The sequence below is a fragment of the Podarcis vaucheri genome (genome assembly GCF_965113315.1).
Source record: "Podarcis vaucheri genome assembly, chromosome: Z".
Classification (NCBI taxonomy): domain Eukaryota; kingdom Metazoa; phylum Chordata; class Lepidosauria; order Squamata; family Lacertidae; genus Podarcis; species Podarcis vaucheri.
The window spans coordinates 11,128,247-11,149,632 of NC_138758.1; the positions used below are offsets into that span (position 1 = coordinate 11,128,247).

Sequence of the window (21,386 nt, forward strand, 5' to 3'; positions counted from 1 at the left end):
ATATCCTGGGCCCAATGGACCATAACTGCTTTTACCTCTTCCTCCTTGATTTCTTGTCTATAAAAGTTAATGGCGCAGAGCAATTTATTATAAAAGTATGTTGCTGTGACTGGACATAATTTGCAAACCTAGCCATTATAGCCAAATCATATAATTATGAATGATGATTACTACGGTATTCTTATTTGTCGTCCTAACTTTATTCAATTCATAGGTGCAGATGCAAAGTACTGTTACGTGTGCCTAGAATGGTAACTGTTCAGTTTGAGCTAATGCTGATAACTGTTTACATACATAGACGGATCCGGGTTCACACATTTCTTGATTCCTCTAACAAGCAGCTAGCTGAATGGACCACACTAGAAGCACCCTTTCCACCTGAACATTAGGTAACCCTTATCTCACACTATAATGTAAGAATTGGTACTTTATTTTTAGCAATCTTAGGGTTTTTTAAAAAGAAAATGACAAAAAATGGCTGTGATAAATTGGCAGCATTTTAAGCAAATTGATGCAAACAAATTTAAAATATATGGAGGGCACCAGGTTGGGTAAACATGTTATATCTGCGCATTATTTGCGGAGTGTCCTATTCCTGCCTCACAGGACGCTATTCCCGTTGCAGTCATCAAACGATGGATTTACAAGTATGCAGACGGACGCTCTTTGTCGGGGCGGGAGCTTTTACCCTTTACTTCCCGAAGACAGACAAATTCATAGAATCACAGAATCATAAAGTCGGAAGGGACACCAAAGGTCCTCTAGTCTAACCCCCTGCAATGCAGGGATCTCAACTAAAGCATCCAGGACAGATGGCATCTAACCTACAAGGAAGCAGAGGCCACCACCTCTCTTGGGAGTCTGTTGCACCGTCAAACAGCTCTTACTGACAGAAAGTTATTCCTGATGTTTCGTCGGAATCTGCCATTGGTTCGAATTCTGCGCTCCAGAACAAGCTTTCTCCCATCCTTCATTTCGGACTTTGGGCCATTAGGGGGCGCTCGAATGAAATAGAACGTTCCCCGGGAAGAGGAGAGTCACGTGACTTGACAGCCGGGCCTGCATTTTTTTTTCTTCCCCGTTTTTGCAAATCCTTGGAGTTCCTGCTGCCATGGCTGCGATTGCGAAGGCCCTGTTACCCCATTACCAGCACTCGGGACTCGAGACTAACCTCGGCAGGGTCAGCTTTCTGGGGGCTCGGATACCCGCAGAGGTGGAAGCGATGGCCAGGAGTGTTCGGGAGCTGGACAAGGAAACCTTTCGCAAACTCCTCAAAGGTAAACAAACGCTTTGCCGGCAGGACAGGTAGAGGGGTGGGAATCAGTGCCCGCAGGGAACGAGTTATTGCCTTTGAGAGCTTATCCTGCTTAGGCGCTGGTTAGCTTAACCTCCTTCCAGCGTTCCTGAAGTGTGCTTGATCGTTGGTTCTGCGTGGCCCTTTCCTCACGCTCCCATCAGTTGCTCTTGACAGCAGGACATCTTGCTGTTACTGCTTTTGTGCTTCTGTCTTAACTGCTTAAGTTTCTTGCGGATTGCTTCCAACGCTGCAATGTGAAACTGACTAGTTAATGTGATGGCCACAGGAAATATTGTTAATCAGTTTTGCCATTAACAGTGGCATAGCGTGGGGGGTGCACGGGGGTCGGCCGCACCGGGCGCGACATCTGGGGGTTAGGGTTAGGGGGCACAAATCCACGGGTCATGGGGCGCAAATCCACAGGTTAGGGGATGCAAGTTACTTGCCTTGCCCCGGGTGCTGGCAACCCACGCTACGCCACTGGCCATTAAAACAGTTATCGTAATTGCGCTTCTTATAAACTGGGTGGTATAATTTTACTTGCATATTTCCGTTTGTTGCAATGTGCCGGCCAGTTGCTTAGCCCCTTTCCTGGGCAAGGATCTGGAGCGAGTGTTTGCACACCAGATCCAGGCGCTTTTGGAAAAGACTGATTTCCTGGATCAGGGTTTAGGCCTGGATTTGGCACAGAAACTGCTTTGGTCACCTTTGGAGAGAGAGAGAAAGGAAACATGTCCCTGTTAATTGTTCTCGACCACTTAGCGCTTTCAATACCATCAGCCATGGTATCCTCCTTGAGTGACTCTGAACTGGGGGTTGGTGGCACCGCTTTGCAGTGGTTCCAGTCCTAATTGGGTGGTTGTTCCCAGAGGGCGTTACTTGGGGAATGCTTTTCAACCCCGTGCAGAATCTGGTGGCCAGGTAGTTCCAGGACTGAAATACAAAACAGATTTTACATATGTATATAGTTTTAATTTTATTAATATTTTAATTGCTTTTTAATGATAGCTTTTTCTGTGCTTGAGCTCCGTCAGGGGAAAAGGTGCAATTTACTAAATAAATATAAAAGATAATGAAACTATATAATAATGCCATCCGTAATGTCCTCTTCTCAGGTATTTTTCCCTGTGATCTCGAAGCTCAACAACTTTGACATCCTAAAAAAAATTCAGCAACTTTGGCTGCCATCCCCCCCCCCCCAAAAAAAATCCTGGCTATATCCATGCTTCACATAGTGAAAGACAGAGCTATAGCCAAACCTTTATTTTGTCACACCAAGAATAAAGGTTAACACTTTAGAAGAATTCTAAAATCCGTATTCAGACAGTCCCTATACTCGGCCTGTGTAAATGCCATGAAATAGTGTGAAAGAAAAAAAAAGGCAAAGGACCCCTGACGGTTAAGTGCAGTTGCAGACGACTCTGGGGTTGCGGCGCTCATCTCGCTTTACTGGCCGAGGGAGCTGGTGTTTGTCTTCAGACAGTGTTTCCGGGTCATGTGGCCAGCATGACTAAGGTGCTTCTGACGAAACCAGAGCAGTGCATGGAACCGCCATTTACCTTCCCGCTGGAGCAGTACCTATTTATCTACTAGTACTTGGATGTGCTTAAAAATAGTTGAGTTTTAAAATTATTGTGGCAATTCTATTTCCATTTTTAACCATAAGGGGGAGTGCTTGCACAAATGTTCACCATGGGAGAATTAATTACAGTCATCCCTTGGGTTAAAGACACTTCAGGTTAAATCTTTTCAGGTTGCGTGCTGCGGTAACCCAGAAGTACAGGAACGGGTTATTTCCAGGTTTTGCCATTCATGCATGCGCAGATGCTGAAAATGACATCACACACATGCACAGAAGCAGTGAATCGCGACCCAGAGATGCGCAGACGTGGGTTGCGTTCTGCTCTGGTTGTGAATGGGGCTCCAGAACGGATCCCGTTCGCAACCAGAGGTACCACTGTCAGCTTGGGGAATGCTTTTCAGCCCTGTGGAACTTTCAATATGGGGTTCCACAGGGCTCAATCCTATCCCCCATGTTGTTTAACCTCTACATGAAACCGCTGGGTGGGGTTATCTGGAGGTTTGGAGTACGTTGTCAGCAGTATGCTGATGACACTCCGCTCTAGTTCTCCTTTACATCTGCAGGTGAGACAGTGGAAGTGCTGGACCAGTGTCCTGCCTCAGTAATGGACTGGATGAGAGCCAACAAACTGAAGCTCAATCCAGATTAGACTGGGGCACTGTTAGTGGGTGGCTCCCTAGACCAGATGGGTGGGAGATCGCCTGCTCTTGATGGGGTTACACTTCCTCTGAAGGAGCAGGTTCACAGCTTGGGGGTCCCCCTGGATCCTTTGCGAGGCTCAGGTGGCCTCAGTGGCCCAGAACACCTTCCATCAGCTTGGGCTGGTGGCCCAGCTACGCCCCTGTCTGGACAGGGATGGCCTAACTACTGTTGTCTGTGCTCTGGTAACCTCTTGGCTAGATTACTGCAATGTGTCAGAGGTTAAGCTGCCCTTGAGGCCGTTTTGGAAACTTCAACTGGTCCAGAATTTGGTGGCCAGGTTGTTCCAGAACCAAAATACAAAACAGATTTTACATATGTATATAGTTTTAATTCTATTAATATTTAATTGCTTTTTTATCATAGCTTTTTCCATGCTTGAGTTCCCTCAGGGGAAAAGGTGGAATTTAGTAAATAAATATAAATGATAATGAAACTATATAATAATGCCCCCTGTAATGTCCTCTTCACAGGTATTTTCCCCTCTGATCTCCAAGCGCAACAACTTTGACATCCTAAAAAGAATTCAGGAACTTTGGCCGCCGCCGCCCCCCCCAAATCCTGGCTATACCTAGGAAAGTGAAAGAAAGAGCTATAGCCACATGTTTTATTTTGTCACACTTTAGAAGAATTCTAAAATCCGTATTCGGACAGTGCCTTTACTCGGCCTGTGTAAATGCCATGAAATAGTGTGAAAAAGAAAAAAGGTAGAGGACCCCTGACAGTTAAGTCCAGTCGCGAACAACTCTGGGGTTGCCTCGCTCATCATGCTCCATGGGCTGAGGAAGCCAGCGTTTGTCCTCAGACAGTTTTTCCGGGTCATGTGGCCAGCATGACTAAGCCACTTCTGACGAAACCAGAGCAGCGCACGGGAACACCGTTTACCTTCCCACCAGAGCAGTACTTATTTATCTGCTAGTACAGTGGTACCTTGGGTTAAGTACTTAATTCGTTCTGGAGGTCTGTTCTTAACATGAAACTGTTCTTAACCTGAAGCACCACTTTAGCTAATGGTGCCTCCTGTGGCTGCCACACCACCACTGTGTGATTTCTGTTCTCATCCTGAAGCAAAGTTCTTAACCCAAGGTACTATTTCTGGGTTAGCGGAGGCTGTAACCTGAAGCGTCTGTAATCCGAGGTACCACTGTACTTTGATGTGCTTAAAAATAGTTGAGTCTTAAAATTATTGTGGCAATTTTATTTCCATTTTTTTCCATAGGGGGGAGTCCTTGCACAAATGTTCACCATGGGAGAATTAATTACAGTCATACCTCAGATTAAAGACACTTTGTGTTAAATCTTTTCAGGTTGCGTCCCTCGGTGACCCAGAAGTACCGGAACGGGTTACTTCCGTGTTTCACCGTTCGCGCATGCGCAGATGCTCAAAATGACATCACGCACATGCTTAGAAGTGGTGAATCGCGACCCAGAGACGTGCAGAAGCAGGTTGCGTTCTGCCCCGGTTACGAACAGGGCTCCGGAACGGATCCCGTATGCAACCAGAGGTACCACTGTACTTGGGGAATGCTTTTCAACCCCGTGGAACTACAGGTTGGGGTTCCGCAGGGCTCAGTCCTATCCCCCACATTGTTTAACCTCTACATGAAACCACTGGGTGGTTTTATCCAGAGGTTTGGAGTATGTTGTCAGCAGTATGCTGATGACACTCCGCTCTAGTTCTCCTTTACATCTCCAGGTGAGACAGTGCAAGTGCTGGACCTTGGTAATGTCTTGCCAGTGGAAGTGTCTTGCCTTGGTAATGGACTGGATGAGAGCCAAGAAACTGAAGCTCAATCCCTGTAAGACTGGGACACTGTTAGTGGGTGGTTCCCTAGACCAGGTGGGTGGGAGGTCGCCTGCTCTTGATGGGGTTATACTTCCCATGAAGCAGCAGGTTCACAGCTTGGGGGTCCTCCTGGATCCTTTGCTGTCACTTGAGGCTCAGGTGGTCTCAGTGGCCCAGAGCACCTTCCATCAGCTTGGACTGGTGGCCCAGCTACGCCCCTATCTGGACAGGGATGGCCTAACTACTGTCTGTGCTCTGGTAACCTCTTGGCTAGATTACTGCAATGTGTTAGAGGTGAAGCTGCCTCTGAAGATGGTTTGGAAACCTCTGCTGGTGCAGAATACAGCGGCTAGGTTGTTCACTAAGCAAGACGGTTTGAATATATTACACCCATCGTGGTCCAATTGCACTGACTACCAATGAGTTTCCAGGTCAAATTCAAAGTGCCGGTTTTGACCTATAAAGCCTTCAACGGTTCAGGACCACAATAGCTGAAGGACCGCCCCTTTCCATATGAACCCACCCACACCCTGAGATCATCTTCTGAGGTCCTCCTTTGTGTGCCTCCCCCTTGAGAGGTCCCCAAGGTGGCAACACAAGAACGGGCCTCCTTTGCAGTGGCTCCCCATCTGTGGAATGCTCTCCCCAGGGAAGTTTGCCTGGCACCTTCATTATACACCTTTAGGTGCCAGGCAAAAACATTCCTTTTTAACTAGGCCTTTCGTTGATCTGATTTACATACTGTGCCCTTTTAAAATGTTTTTTTTTGTGGGGGGCGCTATTGAGTTGTTGTTTTTCTTTTTATTATATATTTTGAGCTTTTATATCTTGAATTTATTCCTTGAACTGCCCTGGGACCCCCAGGTATAGGGAGGTATATAAATTCATTCAATAAATAAATAAATAAATGAAATTAAATCAGCTTTGCAATTAAAACAGTGAGTTACACTTCTTTCCATTGAAGAAGTGTGCATCAAAATGGATATATTGGTAAAAATAATATACAAAACTGCATTACATTTGGGGAAGTTGCTTGCAAACATGTGTACATCAGACAACACTGCCTGTAAAAATGTGCTTATTAGGGAAACTTCACACTAAAGTACTGATGCATTTTCATGAGTTTTGTTTTAATGAAATTTCCTGCAAAATGTGGAGGACTGCATTTAAGATTGGAAAACTGAGAAACTGAGAAACCATAACTGGCAAGTCCTTTCTTGCCTGGTTACTATGCTGGTTCCTGATTTGAAGTTGGCTTTTTCCCGTGGTGGTGTGATATAGTCTCTTTAGGATTGGCTTGTGGGTTGCGTGGGAACTTGTTAGAAGTCCTGGAATAATGAGCCTAAACACAGGTGCCTCTCATATTCGATGGACTGACTGTGATTGATTCTCAGTTGAACATCTGGCTAGGTCATAGGACAGTCTTAAGCCAAGTTAAGAGCTTTAAGAATTTATATATATACATATATATTGGCCTATTCCAACCTCTTTTTCTGTATGGTGAGTGCTCCTGCCCAGGCTGCACCAAAAAAAGGAAATTGGCTACGGAAAATCATTCTGAATGTGTAAAGCTCAACAACTTTGACATCCTAAAAAAAATTCAGCAACTTTGGCTGCCCCCCCTCTCCCAAATCCTGGCTATATCCATGCTTCACATAGTGAAAGACAGCGCTATAGCCACATGTTTATTTTCTCACAACAAGAATAAAGGTTAACACTTTAGAAGAATTCTAAAATCCGAAATAGGACAGTCCCTTTACTAGGACCGTGTAAATGCCATGAAATAGTGTGAAAAATAAAAAAGGTAGAGGACCCCTGACAGTTAAGTCCAGTCGCGAACGGCTCTGGGATTGCGGCACACAACTCGCTTTACAGGCCCAGGAGCCGGCGTTTGTCCTCAGACAGTTTTTCCAGGTGATTTGGCCAGCATGACTAAGCCGCTTCTGACGAAACCAGAGCAGTGCACGGAACCACCATTTACCTTCCCGCTGGAGGGGTACTTATTTATCTACTAGTACTTTGATGTGCTTAAAAATAGTTGAGTCTTAAAATTATTGTTGCAATTCTAGTTCTATTTTTTACCATAAGGGGGAGTTCTTGCACAAATGTTCTCCACGGAAGAATTAATTACTTGGGGAATGCTTTTCAACCCCATGGAACCTTCAATGTGGGGTTCCGCAGGGCTCAATCCTATCCCCCATGTTGCTTAACGTCTACATGAAACCACTGGGTGGGGTTATCTGCAGGTTTGGAGTACGTTGTCAGCAGTCTGCTGATGACACTCCGCTCTAGTTTTCCTTTACACCTGCAGGCGAGAGAGTGGAAGTGCTGAACCAGTGTCTTGCCTTGGTAATGGACTGGATGAGAGCCACAGGAAATATTGTTAATCAGTTTTGCCATTAAAACAGTTAATTGCGCTTCTTATAAACAGGGTGGTATAATTTTACTTGCATATTTCCATTTGTTGCAATCTGCCGCCCAGTTTCTTAGCCCCCTTTCCTGGGCAGGGATCTGGAGCGAGTGGTAGTGTACCAGATCGAGGCGCTTTTGGAAGAAATTGATTTCCTGGAACAGGGTTTAGGCCTGGTTTTGGCACAGAAGCTGCTTTGGTCCCCTTGTATGATGACCTTTGGAGAGAGAGAGAGAGAGAGAGAGAGAGAGAGAGAGAGAGAAGGGAAACATGTCTCTGTTAATTGCTCTCGACCTCTCAGCAGCTTTTGATACCATCAACCATGGTATCCTTCTTGAGTGAGTCTGAACTGGGGGTTGGTGGCACCGCTTTGCCACAGCGGTTCCAGTCCTACATGGATGGTTGTTCCCAGAGGCTGTTACTTGCTGAGCTACGCCCCTATCTGGACAGGGAAGGCCTAACTACTGACTAGTTAATGTGATGGCCACAGGAAATAATGTTAAGCAGTTTTGCCATTAAAACAGTTCATTGTGCTTCTTATAAACTGGGTGGTATAATATTACTTGCATATTTCTGTTTGTTGCAATGTGCCGGCCAGTTGCTTAGCCCACTCTCCTGGGCAAGGTTCTGGAGCGAGTGGTCGCACACCACTATATAATAATGCCCCCTGTAATGTCCTCTTCACAGGTATTTTTCCCTGTGATCTCCAGGCTCAACAACTTTGACATCCTAAAAAAAATTCAGCCGCTTCTGGCGAAACCAAAACAGTGCACAGAAACGCCATTTACCTTCCCACCCGAGCAGTACTTATTTATCTGCTAGTACAGTGGTACCTGACGTTAAGAACTTAATTCATTCTGGAGGTCCGTTCTTAACCTGAAACTCTTCTTAACCTGAAGCACCACTTTAGCTAATGGGGCCTCCTGCTGCTGCCGCGGCCGCCATCGCACAATTTCTGGTCTCATCCTGAAGCAAAGTTCTTAACCCAAGGTACTATTTCTGGGTTAGCGGAGTCTGTAACCTGAAGCGTCTGTAATCCGAGGTACCACTGTACTCTGATGTGCTTAGAAATAGTTGAGTCTTAAAATTATTGTTGCAATTCTAGTTCCATTTTTTACCATAAAGGGGAGAGATTGCACAAATGTTCACCACGGAAGAATTAATTACAGTGGTACCTGTACATAGGCTTTAGGTTACATACGCTTCAGGTTACAGACTCCGCTAACCCAGAAATAGTACCTCGGGTTAAGAACTTTGCTTCAGGATGAGAACAGAAATCATGCTCCAGCGGCGCGGCAGCAGCAGGAGGCCCCATTAGCTAAAGTGGTGCTTCAGGTTAAGAACAGATCTCCAGAACGAATTAATTACTTAACCCGAGGTACCACTGTACCTGGGGAATGCTTTTCAGCCCTGTGGAACCTTCAATGTGGGGTTTCGCAGGACTCAATCCTATCCCCCACATTGTTTAACCTCTACATGAAACCACTGGGTGGTTTTATCCAGAGGTTTGGAGTACGTTGTCAGCAGTATGCTGATGACACTCCGCTCTATTTCTCCTTTACATCTCCAGGTGAGACAGTGCAAGTGCTGGACCTTGGTAATGTCTTGCCAGTGGAAGTGTCTTGTCTTGGTAATGGACTGGGTGAGAGCCAAGAAACTGAAGCTCAATCCCTGTAAGACTGGGGCACTGTTAGTGGGTGGCTCCCTAGACCAGATGGTTGGGAGGTCGCCTGCTCTTGATGGGGTTACACTTCCTCTGAAGGAGCAGGTTCACAGCTTGGGGGTCCTCCTGGGTCTTTTGCTGTCACTTGAGGCTCAGGTGGCCTCAGTGGCCTGGAGTTCCTTCCATCAGCTTGGGCTGGTGGCCCAGCTACGCCCCTATCTGGACAGGGATGGCCTAACTACTGTTGTCTATGCTCTGGTAGCCTCTCGGTTAGATTACTGCAATGTGTAAGAGGTGAAGCTGCCTCTGAAGATGGTTTGGAAACCTCAGCTGGTGCAGAATACAGTGGCTAGGTTGTTCACTAAGCAAGACGGCTTGAATATATTACTCCGATCGTGGTCCGACTGCACTGGCTACCAGTCAGTTTCCGGGCCCAAGTCAAAGTGCTGGTTTTGACCTATAAAGCCTTCAACGGCTCAGGACCACAATACCTCAAGGACTGCCCCTTTCCATATGAACCTACACACACCCTGATATCATCTTCTGAGGTCCTCCTTTGTGTGCCTCCCCCTTGAGAGGTCCAGAGGGTGGCAACACAAGAACGGGGCCTTATCTGCAGTGGCTCCCTGTCCCCAGGGAAGTTCGCCTGGCACCTTCATTATACACCTTTAGGTGCCAGGCAAAAACATTCCTTTTTAACTAGGCCTTTCGTTGATCTGATTTACATACTGTGCCCTTTTAAAATGTGTTTTTTGTGGGGGGGACGCTATTGAGTTGTTGTTTTTCTTTTTATTATATATTTTGAGCTTTTATATCTTTAATTTATTCCTTGAACTGCCCTGGGACCCCCAGGTATAGGGCAGTATATAAATTCATTCAATAAATAAATAAATGAAATGAAATGAAATGAAATGAAATGATATCTGTTTTGCAATTAAAACAGTGAGTTGCACTTCTTTCCATTGAAGAAGTGTGCATCAAAATGGATATATTGGTAAAAATAATATACAAAACTGCATTACATTTGGGGAAGTTGCTTGCAAACATGTGTACATCAGACAACACTGCCTGTAAAAATGTGTTTATAAGGGAAACTTCACACTAAAGTACTGATGCATTTTCATGAGTTTTGTTTTAATGAAATTTCCTGCAAAATGTGGAGGACTGCATTTAAGATTGGAAAACTGAGAAACTGAGAAACCATAACTGGCAAGTCCTTTCTTGCCTGGTTACTATGCTGGTTCCTGATTTGAAGTTGGCTTTTTCCCGTGGTGGTGTGATATAGTCTCTTTAGGATTGGCTTGTGGGTTGCGTGGGAACTTGTTAGAAGTCCTGGAATAATGAGCCTAAACACAGGTGCCTCTCATATTCGATGGACTGACTGTGATTGATTCTCAGTTGAACATCTGGCTAGGTCATAGGACAGTCTTAAGCCAAGTTAAGAGCTTTGAGAATTTAAGGAGGAAAAGTCAGTGGATCCAGGGACAGTCCACATATATATTGGCCTGTTCTGATCTCTTTTTCTTTATGGTGAGCGCTCCTGCCCAGGTGGCACAAAAAAGGCAATTTGGCTGCAGAAATTCATTCAGATTGCGTAAAGCAGGTGTTTTCAACCTCTTTGAGTCCACAGCTCCCTTGACCAACTGCATTGTTTTTGCATCACCACTGTGGGGCTCAGAAGCCCAGCTATGTCACCCCTTGCCTGCACAGCTGCAAGCCTTTCACCTTTATTCTAACTTAACTGCTTTTGTTTCTTGTGGATTGCTTCCAACGCTGCGACAGGGAACTGACTAGTTAATGTGATGGCCACAGGAAATATTGTTAATCAGTTTTGCCATTAAAACAGTTGATTGCGCTTCTTATAAACTGGGTGGTATAATTTTACTTGCATATTTCCATTTGTTGCAATGTGCCGGCCAGTTGCTTAGCCCCCTTTCCTGGGCAAGGATCTGGAGCGAGTGGTCGCACACCAGATCCAGGTTCTTTTGGAAGAAATGGATTTCCTGGAACAGGGTTTGGCCTGGTTTTCGCACAGAAACTGCTTTAGTCGCTCTGTATGATGGCCTTTGTCGAGAGAGAGAGAAGGGAAACATGTCCCTGTTAATTGCTCTCGACCTCTCAGCCGCTTTCAATACCATCAACCATGGTATCCTTCTTGAGTGACTCTAAACTGGGGGTGGGTGGCACCGCGTTGCGGTGGTTCCAGTCCTACATGGATGGTTGTTCCCAGAGGGTGTTACTTACCCAGCTACGCCCCTGTCTGGGCAGGAATGGCCTAACTACTGTTGTCTGTGCTCTGGTAACCTCTTGGCTAGATTACTGCAATGTGTTAGAGGTGAAGCTGCCCTTGAGGGTGGTTTGGAAACTTCAGCTGGTGAAGAATTTGGTGGCCAGGTTGTTCGGGGACCAAAATACAAAATAGATTTTTTATTTTATATATATATATATATATATATATATATATATATATATATATATATGCTTTCGTAGATTTTCACGGGTACAGGAATGCAGGTTTTGGTGTCTTCAGGTGTCTTCCCGTGTAAGAGTCGGGGTGTCTGTGCGACGTTTCGACGAGGTCTCACTCGTCATCTTCAGGCTGGTGCTTTCGGCTTCTTGTTACTGGAACAGAGCAGAATCTGGTGTTTGAGTTCCTATAAATACTGTTGAGGGGTGTGGTGTATAGCCTCCAACGTTCTGGGCAGAGAGGAAGTTCCTAGATTAGTGTGCCTTTTCTTCTTTTGTTCCTTAATTACTTGAGGGATATCTTGAGTGATTTCATGAGTGATATTCTGAATACCACTGGGTGGGTCATTAAGTGTAGATTAGTTGCTAAAGCTTTCGTGTCTTGACCTCTTGAGCTTGTGAAGAGTTTTTCTGAGAAGATGGCTGTGCTGCATTTAGTTGTGCTCTGGCTTGGCTTCGTGTATAGGGGCGAGCTGTGGTTTTGTGCTTTGTGCCAGCCAGATCTGTGTAGGGATTGCAGGGGGGTGCAGCATCCGGAGGTGCCACTATAGTTTGGCTACTGGATGGAGTCTGTAATATGTCTGTGGAGAGGGTCTGGGTTTGGGTCTGGTGTGGTTGATTGGTGACGGCATTCTGTGTGCCTCTGGTTCTGGTGTCGGTTTTTGTGGGGAGGGCTAATTTCCAGATGTCTGGCAGGCGGGACGTGTCGTCACGCTTGTTCATGTTGTGAGGGTGTTTCTCTATCTCGATGGCTTCCATGATTATTCTCTTGTGGTGATGTTCCATGTTAAAGAGCAATTTGGAATCTGCAAAATTAATTTCGTGTCCTGTTTCTTTCATGTGTTGGAAAAGAGAGGAAGTTTTTTCTTCTTTTTTGACGGCATTCTTGTGTTCTGCGATACGTGCATTTATTCGTCTGTTTGTTTGTCCAATGTACGTGGCTGGGCAGACTTTGCAGGGTATTTCATAGACCCCTTGGTTTTCCAGCTGGATTTTGTCTTTTGGGTTTCTGAGGATATTGGCTATCACCCCTCTCACCGGTCATCGCAAATTTGTACATGGAACACTTTGAAACCAATGCTTTAGACAAGTCAGAACACAAACCCAAACTTTGGCTCAGATATGTTGATGACACCTTTGTAATTTGGCCACACGGGAAAGAAAAACTAGATAGCTTCCTCACACATCTCAACAGCCTACACCCCAAAATACAATTCACTATGGAAATAGAAGACAACAACCAACTCCCCTTTCTTGACGTCCTAATCTACAAAAAACCTGATGGCTCCCTAGGACACACTATCTACCGGAAAAAAACACACACCAACCGCTACTTACATGCACAATCACACCACCACCCTGCACAAATAAACTCCGTAGCCAAGACTCTCATCTCCAGAACCAAACGCCTGGCTGACAAAGACCACTTGACAACTGAGTTACAGAATCTCTCAAATGTGTTAATCGCCAATGGATACCAGAAAAACAGGGTTACGAAGCTAATCCAAAAAGAAACACCCCCCCAAAAACCAAGACACAGAAGAAAACAATGGCATGGCCCTCCTTCCTTATATCAAGGGCACTACAGACAAAATCAGCAAAATCCTCCATAAACACAATATCAAAACAGCCTTCTGCACCAACCAAAAAATAGCCAATATCCTCAGAAACCCAAAAGACAAAATCCAGCTGGAAAACCAAGGGGTCTATGAAATACCCTGCAAAGTCTGCCCAGCCACGTACATTGGACAAACAAACAGACGAATAAATGCACGTATCGCAGAACACAAGAATGCCGTCAAAAAAGAAGAAAAAACTTCCTCTCTTTTCCAACACATGAAAGAAACAGGACACGAAATTAATTTTGCAGATTCCAAATTGCTCTTTAACATGGAACATCACCACAAGAGAATAATCATGGAAGCCATCGAGATAGAGAAACACCCTCACAACATGAACAAGCGTGACGACACGTCCCGCCTGCCAGACATCTGGAAATTAGCCCTCCCCACAAAAACCGACACCAGAACCAGAGGCACACAGAACGCCGTCACCAATCAACCACACCAGACCCAAACCCAGACCCTCTCCACAGACATATTACAGACTCCATCCAGTAGCCAAACTATAGTGGCACCTCCGGATGCTGCACCCCCCTGCAATCCCTACACAGATCTGGCTGGCACAAAGCACAAAACCACAGCTCGCCCCTATACACGAAGCCAAGCCAGAGCACAACTAAATGCAGCACAGCCATCTTCTCAGAAAAACTCTTCACAAGCTCAAGAGGTCAAGACACGAAAGCTTTAGCAACTAATCTACACTTAATGACCCACCCAGTGGTATTCAGAATATCACTCATGAAATCACTCAAGATATCCCTCAAGTAATTAAGGAACAAAAGAAGAAAAGGCACACTAATCTAGGAACTTCCTCTCTGCCCAGAACGTTGGAGGCTATACACCACACCCCTCAACAGTATTTATAGGAACTCAAACACCAGACTCTGCTCTGTTCCAGTAACAAGAAGCCGAAAGCACCAGCCTGAAGATGACGAGTGAGACCTCGTCGAAACGTCGCACAGACACCCCGACTCTTACACGGGAAGACACCCGAAGACACCAAAACCTGCATTCCTGTACCCGTGAAAATCTACGAAAGCATATATATATATAATTTTAATTCTGTTAATATTTCATTGCTTTTTAATGACGGCTTTTTCTATGCTTGAGTTCCATCAGCGGAAAAGGTGCAATTTAATAAATAGATATAAAATATAATAAACCTATATAATAATATTCCCTGTAATGTCCTCTTCACAGGTATTTTTCCCTGTGATCTCCAAGCTCAACAACTTTGACATCCTAAAAAAAAAATTAGCATCTTTGGCTGCCCCCCCAAAAAAATCCTGGTTATGCCCATGCTTCACATAGTGAAAGACAGAGCTATAGCCACATGTTTATTTTGTCACACCAAGAATAAAGCTTAACACTTTAGAAGAATTCTAAAATCCATATTAGGACAGTCCCTTTACTCGGCCTGTGCAAATGCCATGAAATAGTGTGAAAAATAAAAAAGGTAAAGAACCGCTGACAGTTAAGTGCAGTTGCAGACAACTCTGGGGTTGTGGTGCTCATCTCGCTTTACTGGCTGAGGGAGCCGGCGTTTGTCCTCAGACAGTTTTCCCGGGTCATGTGGCCAGCCGGACTAAGCCGCTTCTGATGAAACCAAAGCAGCTTACAGAAACGCCATTTACCTTCCTGCCGGAGCAGTACCGATTTATCTACTTTTATTTGCTTAAAAATAGATGAGTCTTAAAATTATTGTGGCAATTCTATTTCTATTTTTTACCATAAGGGGGAGTGCTTGCACAAATGTTCACCATGGAAGAATTAATTACAGTCATACCTCGTGTTAAAGACACTTCGGGCTAAATCTTTTTAGGTTGCGTCACACGGTGACCCGGTAGTACCGGAACAGGTTACTTCCGGGTTTCGCCGTTCGCGCATGCGCAGATGCTGAAAATGACGTCACGTGCATGCACAGAAGATGCGCACGTGGGTTGCGTTCTGCTCCGGTTGTGAATGGGGCTCCAGAACGGATCCCGTTCGCAACCAGAGGTACCACTGTCAGCTTGGGGAATGCTTTTCAACCCCGTGGAACTTTCAATATGGGGTTCCACAGGGCTCAATCCTATCCCCCATGTTGTTTAACCTCTACATGAAACCGCTGGGTGGGGTTATCTGGAGGTTTGGAGTACCTTGTCAGCAGTATTAATAAATAAATATAAAAGATAATGAAACTATATAATAATGCCCCCTGTAATGTGCTTTTCTCAGGTATTTTCCCCTGTGATCTCCAAGCTCAACAACTTTGACATCCTAAAAAACATTCAGCAACTTTGGCTGCCATCCCCCCCCCCCAAAAAAAAATAATCCTGGCTATATCCATGCTTCACATAGTGAAAGACAGAGCAATAGCCACATGTTTTATTTTGTCACACCAAGAATAAAGGTTAACACTTTAGAAGAATTCTAAAATCCGTATTCAGACAGTCCCTTTACTCGGCCTGTGTAAATGCCATGAAATAGTGTGAAAGGGGGGGGAAAGGCAAAGGACCCCTGACGGTTAAGTGCAGTTGCAGACGACTCTGGGGTTGCGGCACTCATCTCGCTTTACTGGCCGAGGGAGCTGGCGTTTGTCCTCAGACAGTGTTTCCGGGTCATGTGGCCAGCATGACTAAGGTGCTTCTGACGAAACCAGAGCAGTGCATGGAACCGCCATTTACCTTCCCGCTGGACCAGTACCTATTTATCTACTAGTACTTTGATGTGCTTAAAAATAGTTGAGTCTTAAAATTATTGTGGCAATTCTGTTTCCATTTTTAACCATAAGGGGGAGTGCTTGCACAAATGTTCACCATAGGAGAATTAATTACAGTCATCCCTTGGGTTAAAGACACTTCGGGTTAAATCTTTTCAGGTTGCGTTCTGCGGCGACACGGAAGTACCAGAACGGGTTATTTCCAGGTTTAGCCATTTGTGCATGTGCTGATAAATGACATCATGCACAGAAGCGGTGAATCGCGACCCAGAGACGCACAGACGCGGGTTGCGTTCTGCTCCGGTTGCGAAAGGGGCTCCGGAACGCGATTTCCTGAAGCAAAGTTCTTAACCCGAGGTACTATTTCTGAGTTTGCCGAGACTGTAACCTGAAGCGTATGTAACCCGAGGTACCACTGTACTTTGATGTGCTTAAAAATAGTTGAGTCTTAAAATTATTGTTGCAATTCTAGTTCCATTTTTTACCATAAGGGGGAGTGCTCTCACAAATGTTCACCATGGAAAAATCACTGGTAATTACAGTGGTACCCCAGGTTAAAAATTTAATTTGTTATGGAGGTCCGTTCTTAACCTGCCTCTGAGGATAGTTTGGAAACTTCCACTGGTACAGAATTTGGTGGCCAGGTTGTTCCAGGAACAAAATACAAAACAGATTTTACATATGTATATAGTTTTAATTCTATTAATATTTCATTCCATTTTAACAATAGCTTTTTCTTTGCTTGAGTTCCGTCAGGGGAAAAGGTGCAATTAAATATATAAATATAAATGATAATGAAACTATATAATAATGCCATCTGTAATGTCCTCTTCACAGGTATTTCCCCCTGTGATCTCCAAGCTCAACAACATTGACATCCTAAAAAAAATTCAGGAACTTTGGCTGCCCCCCCCAAAAAAATCCTGACTATAACTGTGCTTCACATAGTGAAAGACAGAGCTATAGCCACACGTTTATTTTGTCACACCAAGAATAAAAGTAACTATGTTCACAATTTAGAAGAATTCTAAAATCTGTATTCAGACAGTCCCTTTACTCGGCCTGTGTAAAAGCCATGAAATAGTGTGAAAAATAAAAAAGGTATAGGACCCCTGACAGTTAAGTCCAGATGACTCTGGGGTTGCGGCACTCATCTCGCTCTATGGGCCGAGGGAGTTGGCGTTTGTCTGCAGACAGTTTTTCCAGGTTATGTGGCCAGCATGACGAAGCCACTCCTGGTGAACCAGAGCAGCGGACGGAAACACTGTTTACCTTCCCGCCGGAGTGGTACCCATTTATCTACTTGCACTTTGATGTGCTTAAAAATAGTAGAATCTTAAAATTATTGTTGCAATTCTAGTTCCATTTTTAACCATAAGGAGGAGTGCTTGCACAAATGTTCACCACGGAGGAATTAATTACTTGGGGAATGCTTTTCAGCCTTGTGGACCTTCATTGTGGGGTTTTGCAGGACTCAATCCTATACCCACACCCTGATATCATCTTCTGAGACCCTCCTTTGTGTCCCTCCCCCTTGAGAGGTCCAGAGGGTTGCAACACAAGAACGGGCCTTCTCTGCAGTGGCTCCCCGTCTGTGGAATGCTCTCCCCAGGGAATTTTGCCTGGCGCCTTCATTATACGCCTTTAGGCACCAGGCAAAAGCGTTCCTTTTTAACCAGGCCATTGGTTGATCAATTTACATACTACGCCCTTTTAAAATGTGTTGCTGTTTTTTGTTGGGGTGGGGGGGAACTATTGAGTTGTAATTTTTCTTTTTACTGCATATTGTATACTGCCCAGGCTGCTGCAGATATTCATTCTGATTGTGTAAAGCAGAGGTTTTCTATGGCTCCCTTGACCAACTGCATTCTTTCCGCCCTACACCTGTGGGGCTCAGGAGCCTAGTTATGTCACCCTTTGCCTGCAGAGCTGGCAGCCTCTCACCCTCCCTTGTAGAGTTCCCCCAGCCTCCCCTCCCTTCTCCTTGGGAGTCCTCTGGGCAGCCGCTGCTGTTGCCCCGATCTCTGAGCTTCCTGCCCCCACCCCACCCCAAAGAGAGGTGCCTCCTCACACTCCCCCACAGGGGCCTGGCAGAAGATGCCCCCAGCCTTAGTGGCCCAACAGAGACTGGCCAGAGGTGAACGAGAGGCCAGCACCTTACTTTGGGAGGCAGCAGTGGGCACTGCTGACCCTGCATGGCAGACTGTCTCCCCTTCAGCACCAGGCACTCAGCTCCCAGGCAGGCCTTCCACACAGCAAACATAAGAAAGGCCAGCACAGTGCCTGCCTGCCTGGCCTCCCACTTGTCTGTCCATTCCCAACAGCAAGGGCTGGAGGACTAGCTGGCTGGGCTCTCTTACCCACTTGCTTGCTTATTCATCTCCTGTCAACCAGCACCCCCTGGCCAGCCCCAGAGGCACCATTCACCTGGGGAGCTTGTAGCTGGGCTGCTGCAACAAACAGCTGTGCAAGCCGGGGGGGGGGGGCAGAGATGCAAGAGGGCATCAGAGGAGGGAGGGAGGGAAAGAGGGACAGAGGCCAGTGTTGCTTGCATCACCCACGACCATCCTTCAAGGGTTTCACAGCACACTGGTTGAAACCACTGGTGTAAATAAAATATAACACAGAATTCTACAGGATCGAGTATTAGTGTGTGAAAACAGTCCAGATCCAATGATTCCCAGACATGCACCTCCATGGTGGTGGAGCTGTCAGGTGCCATACTGGCGCCCAGGAATCTTCACTTGGTCACAAGTGGTCAAAAGTCAGGTGCAAAATGTGCCTGGCGCCTGGCTAATTTCGAACACTGATTCCATTCCCCGCCCCTGCACACCCTTAATATTCTATGGCCATAAAGTATGCTGAGTCCTCATTAGGCTGAATTTTTTTTTGGGGGGGGGTAAAATGGTTGCCCCCTCACTGAAGTGTGTTTAGGATTTTCCACCCTTTTTCTTTTGTACATTATAAACCTTGGTGTTTCCCTGAGTATACGGATACCTCTCTTGTTTCTCAGTTTCCAGGTTTGGGTTTTAATCCTGTTGGCGCTCAGCAGCTGCATTTGCTGTTAGAGGGAGCAGTTATCCACAGTAGTGGGAATAAATGGGACCAGTGCTTTTTTTTCTGGGGTGGCGCAGGGGTACACATGCCCCTAAACATTTTGTGAATCTTTGTACTTTTGTCCATTTGCTGTATTTATTTTCCCCAATTTGAACTATGCAGTGGAGGCTTGGGTTGCGAACATGATCCATGCAGGATGCACGTTCGCAACCCGCAGCATCCGCAACCCGCAGCGGCGCATCTGTGCATGCACAGGTTGCGATTCGGCACGTCTGCACATGCACAAAGCGTGATTTAGAGCTTTTGCGCATGCACAACCGCTGAAACCGGAAGTAACCCTTTCCGGTACTTCCAGGTTTCGGCGGTCCGCAACAGGAAAAAACGTAACCTGAAGCGTCTGTAACCCGAGGTATGACTGTAAAATGGTGATTTTCTCTTCTTCTTTTTAAAATAATTTTTATTAACAGGCCAATCACATCACATTGTCCATATCACATTAATTCCAAATTATACAGCCAGATTTTAAATTTTGTTGAGGGTATCCATACATCAAGCTCCGCACGAGTCCAAAACAGGCATCACTTATCTTCCTGCTTTAATTAGTCAGATCTATCCAGCTTGATCCGGATAGTCCTTTGTTACTTCCTTTCTCTTCTTGTTGTTATCGTATATTCCTTTCTTTGCGATCTCTGATGATTTTCACAAGCAGATTAAAAACTGGTATCTCTGTGTGGGATTCCAAAAATCATATCGGTCAGGTACAGACTCTGTTCAACGCTTCCATTAAAATTGTGATTTTCTTGAGTCAAAATGAGAGTACAGTTGTACCTTGGGTTACATACGCTTCAGGTTACATACACTTCAGGTTACAGACTCTGCTAACATAGAAATAGTACCTTGGGTTAAGAACTTTGCTTCAGGATGAGAACAGAAATCGTGCGGCGGCAGCGGGAGGCCCCATTAGCTAAAGTGGTGCTTCAGGTTAAGAACATACTTCCAGAACAAATTAAGTTCTTTACCCGAGGTACCACTGTAGCCCTAAACATTTTTTTAAGAAAAAACAACAACACTGAATGGGACTCTTCCGAAATTTCTTTACAGCTAAACCGCATGGTTATGTTCTGCCTCCATTGTTCAAGGTAGTTTGCCTCTGAATGTCAGTTTCTGCGAGTGACAAGTGGGAATATGGTGTTGCGCTCAGGTCCAGTTGGCGGGCCTCTGGTGATGGCCACTGTGAGAACAGGATGCTGGACTAGATTGGCCATTGGCCAGATTCACGAGGGCTCTTCTGAAGTTTGTATGCTGTTCTTTCCCATTTAAATTCCCCTCCCCTGTTTTGTGTACAAACCTCCTCCTTTGAAGCACGACTAGATGGTGTCAGATCCCTAGATGCTGCTGCTGTTGCAAAGTCGCTAGTGTTTTCCCAGGGGCATTTGATCATGCTGAAATTATGTGCTTGCACTTGCGGGACTCTGCCAAAGTTGATAACTTAACCTTTATCGTTATTTTGCCAAACAGTCACTGTCAGCGCCTTAGAAGGAAAAGACTGCAAAGAACTGGTAAAAGTGATTGCCGAGAATGCAAAACTATCAGATGAACAGCTTGCTGTCCTCATCTCTGGAATGTATACTCTCCTACGAGAGGCCTTGAGGCTGCCCACAGCGTCTCTGAAGCAAGAAGTGAGTAGAAGGCATTCACATTCCTCAATTAAAACTATGTATGTGCTAAACTGTGAGATAAGCAAGATAGTAGCTCCAAAAAAGGGATGGGGAACCTGTGACCTTCCAGATGTTTTAGCTCAGTCGTAAAGCAATTGCTTCGCGTGCAGGAGGTCTCAGGTTCAATTACAGTGGTAACAGTATCCATTCCGGATCCATTCTGGACCCCCGTTCACAACATGATCAGAACACAGCCCGCGTCTGCGCGGGTTGCGTTTCACCGCTTCTGCGCATGCACGTGACGCCATTTTGCGAGTCTGCACATGCGCGAGCAGTGAAACCTGGAAGTAACCATTTCCAGTACTTCCAGGTCGCTGTGGGACGTGTCCTGAAAGAATGTAACATGAAGTGGACGTAACCAGAGGTATGACTGTACTCCCATTTC

General features: G+C 45.5%; 1 protein-coding gene across 1 annotated transcript in view; it reads left to right on the top strand.

The window, feature by feature from the left end:
• The first annotated feature begins 1,062 nt into the window (after nt 1-1,062).
• The window catches only part of COMMD5 (COMM domain containing 5), a 35,641-nt gene continuing 15,317 nt past the window's right edge, over nt 1,063-21,386 (top strand). The window contains exons 1-2 of the mRNA XM_082207320.1: nt 1,063-1,277; nt 20,802-20,962. Coding sequence (XP_082063446.1) covers nt 1,112-1,277; nt 20,802-20,962 — 327 coding nt within the window. The 5' untranslated portion in view covers nt 1,063-1,111. The remainder of the gene's footprint in view (nt 1,278-20,801; nt 20,963-21,386) is intronic.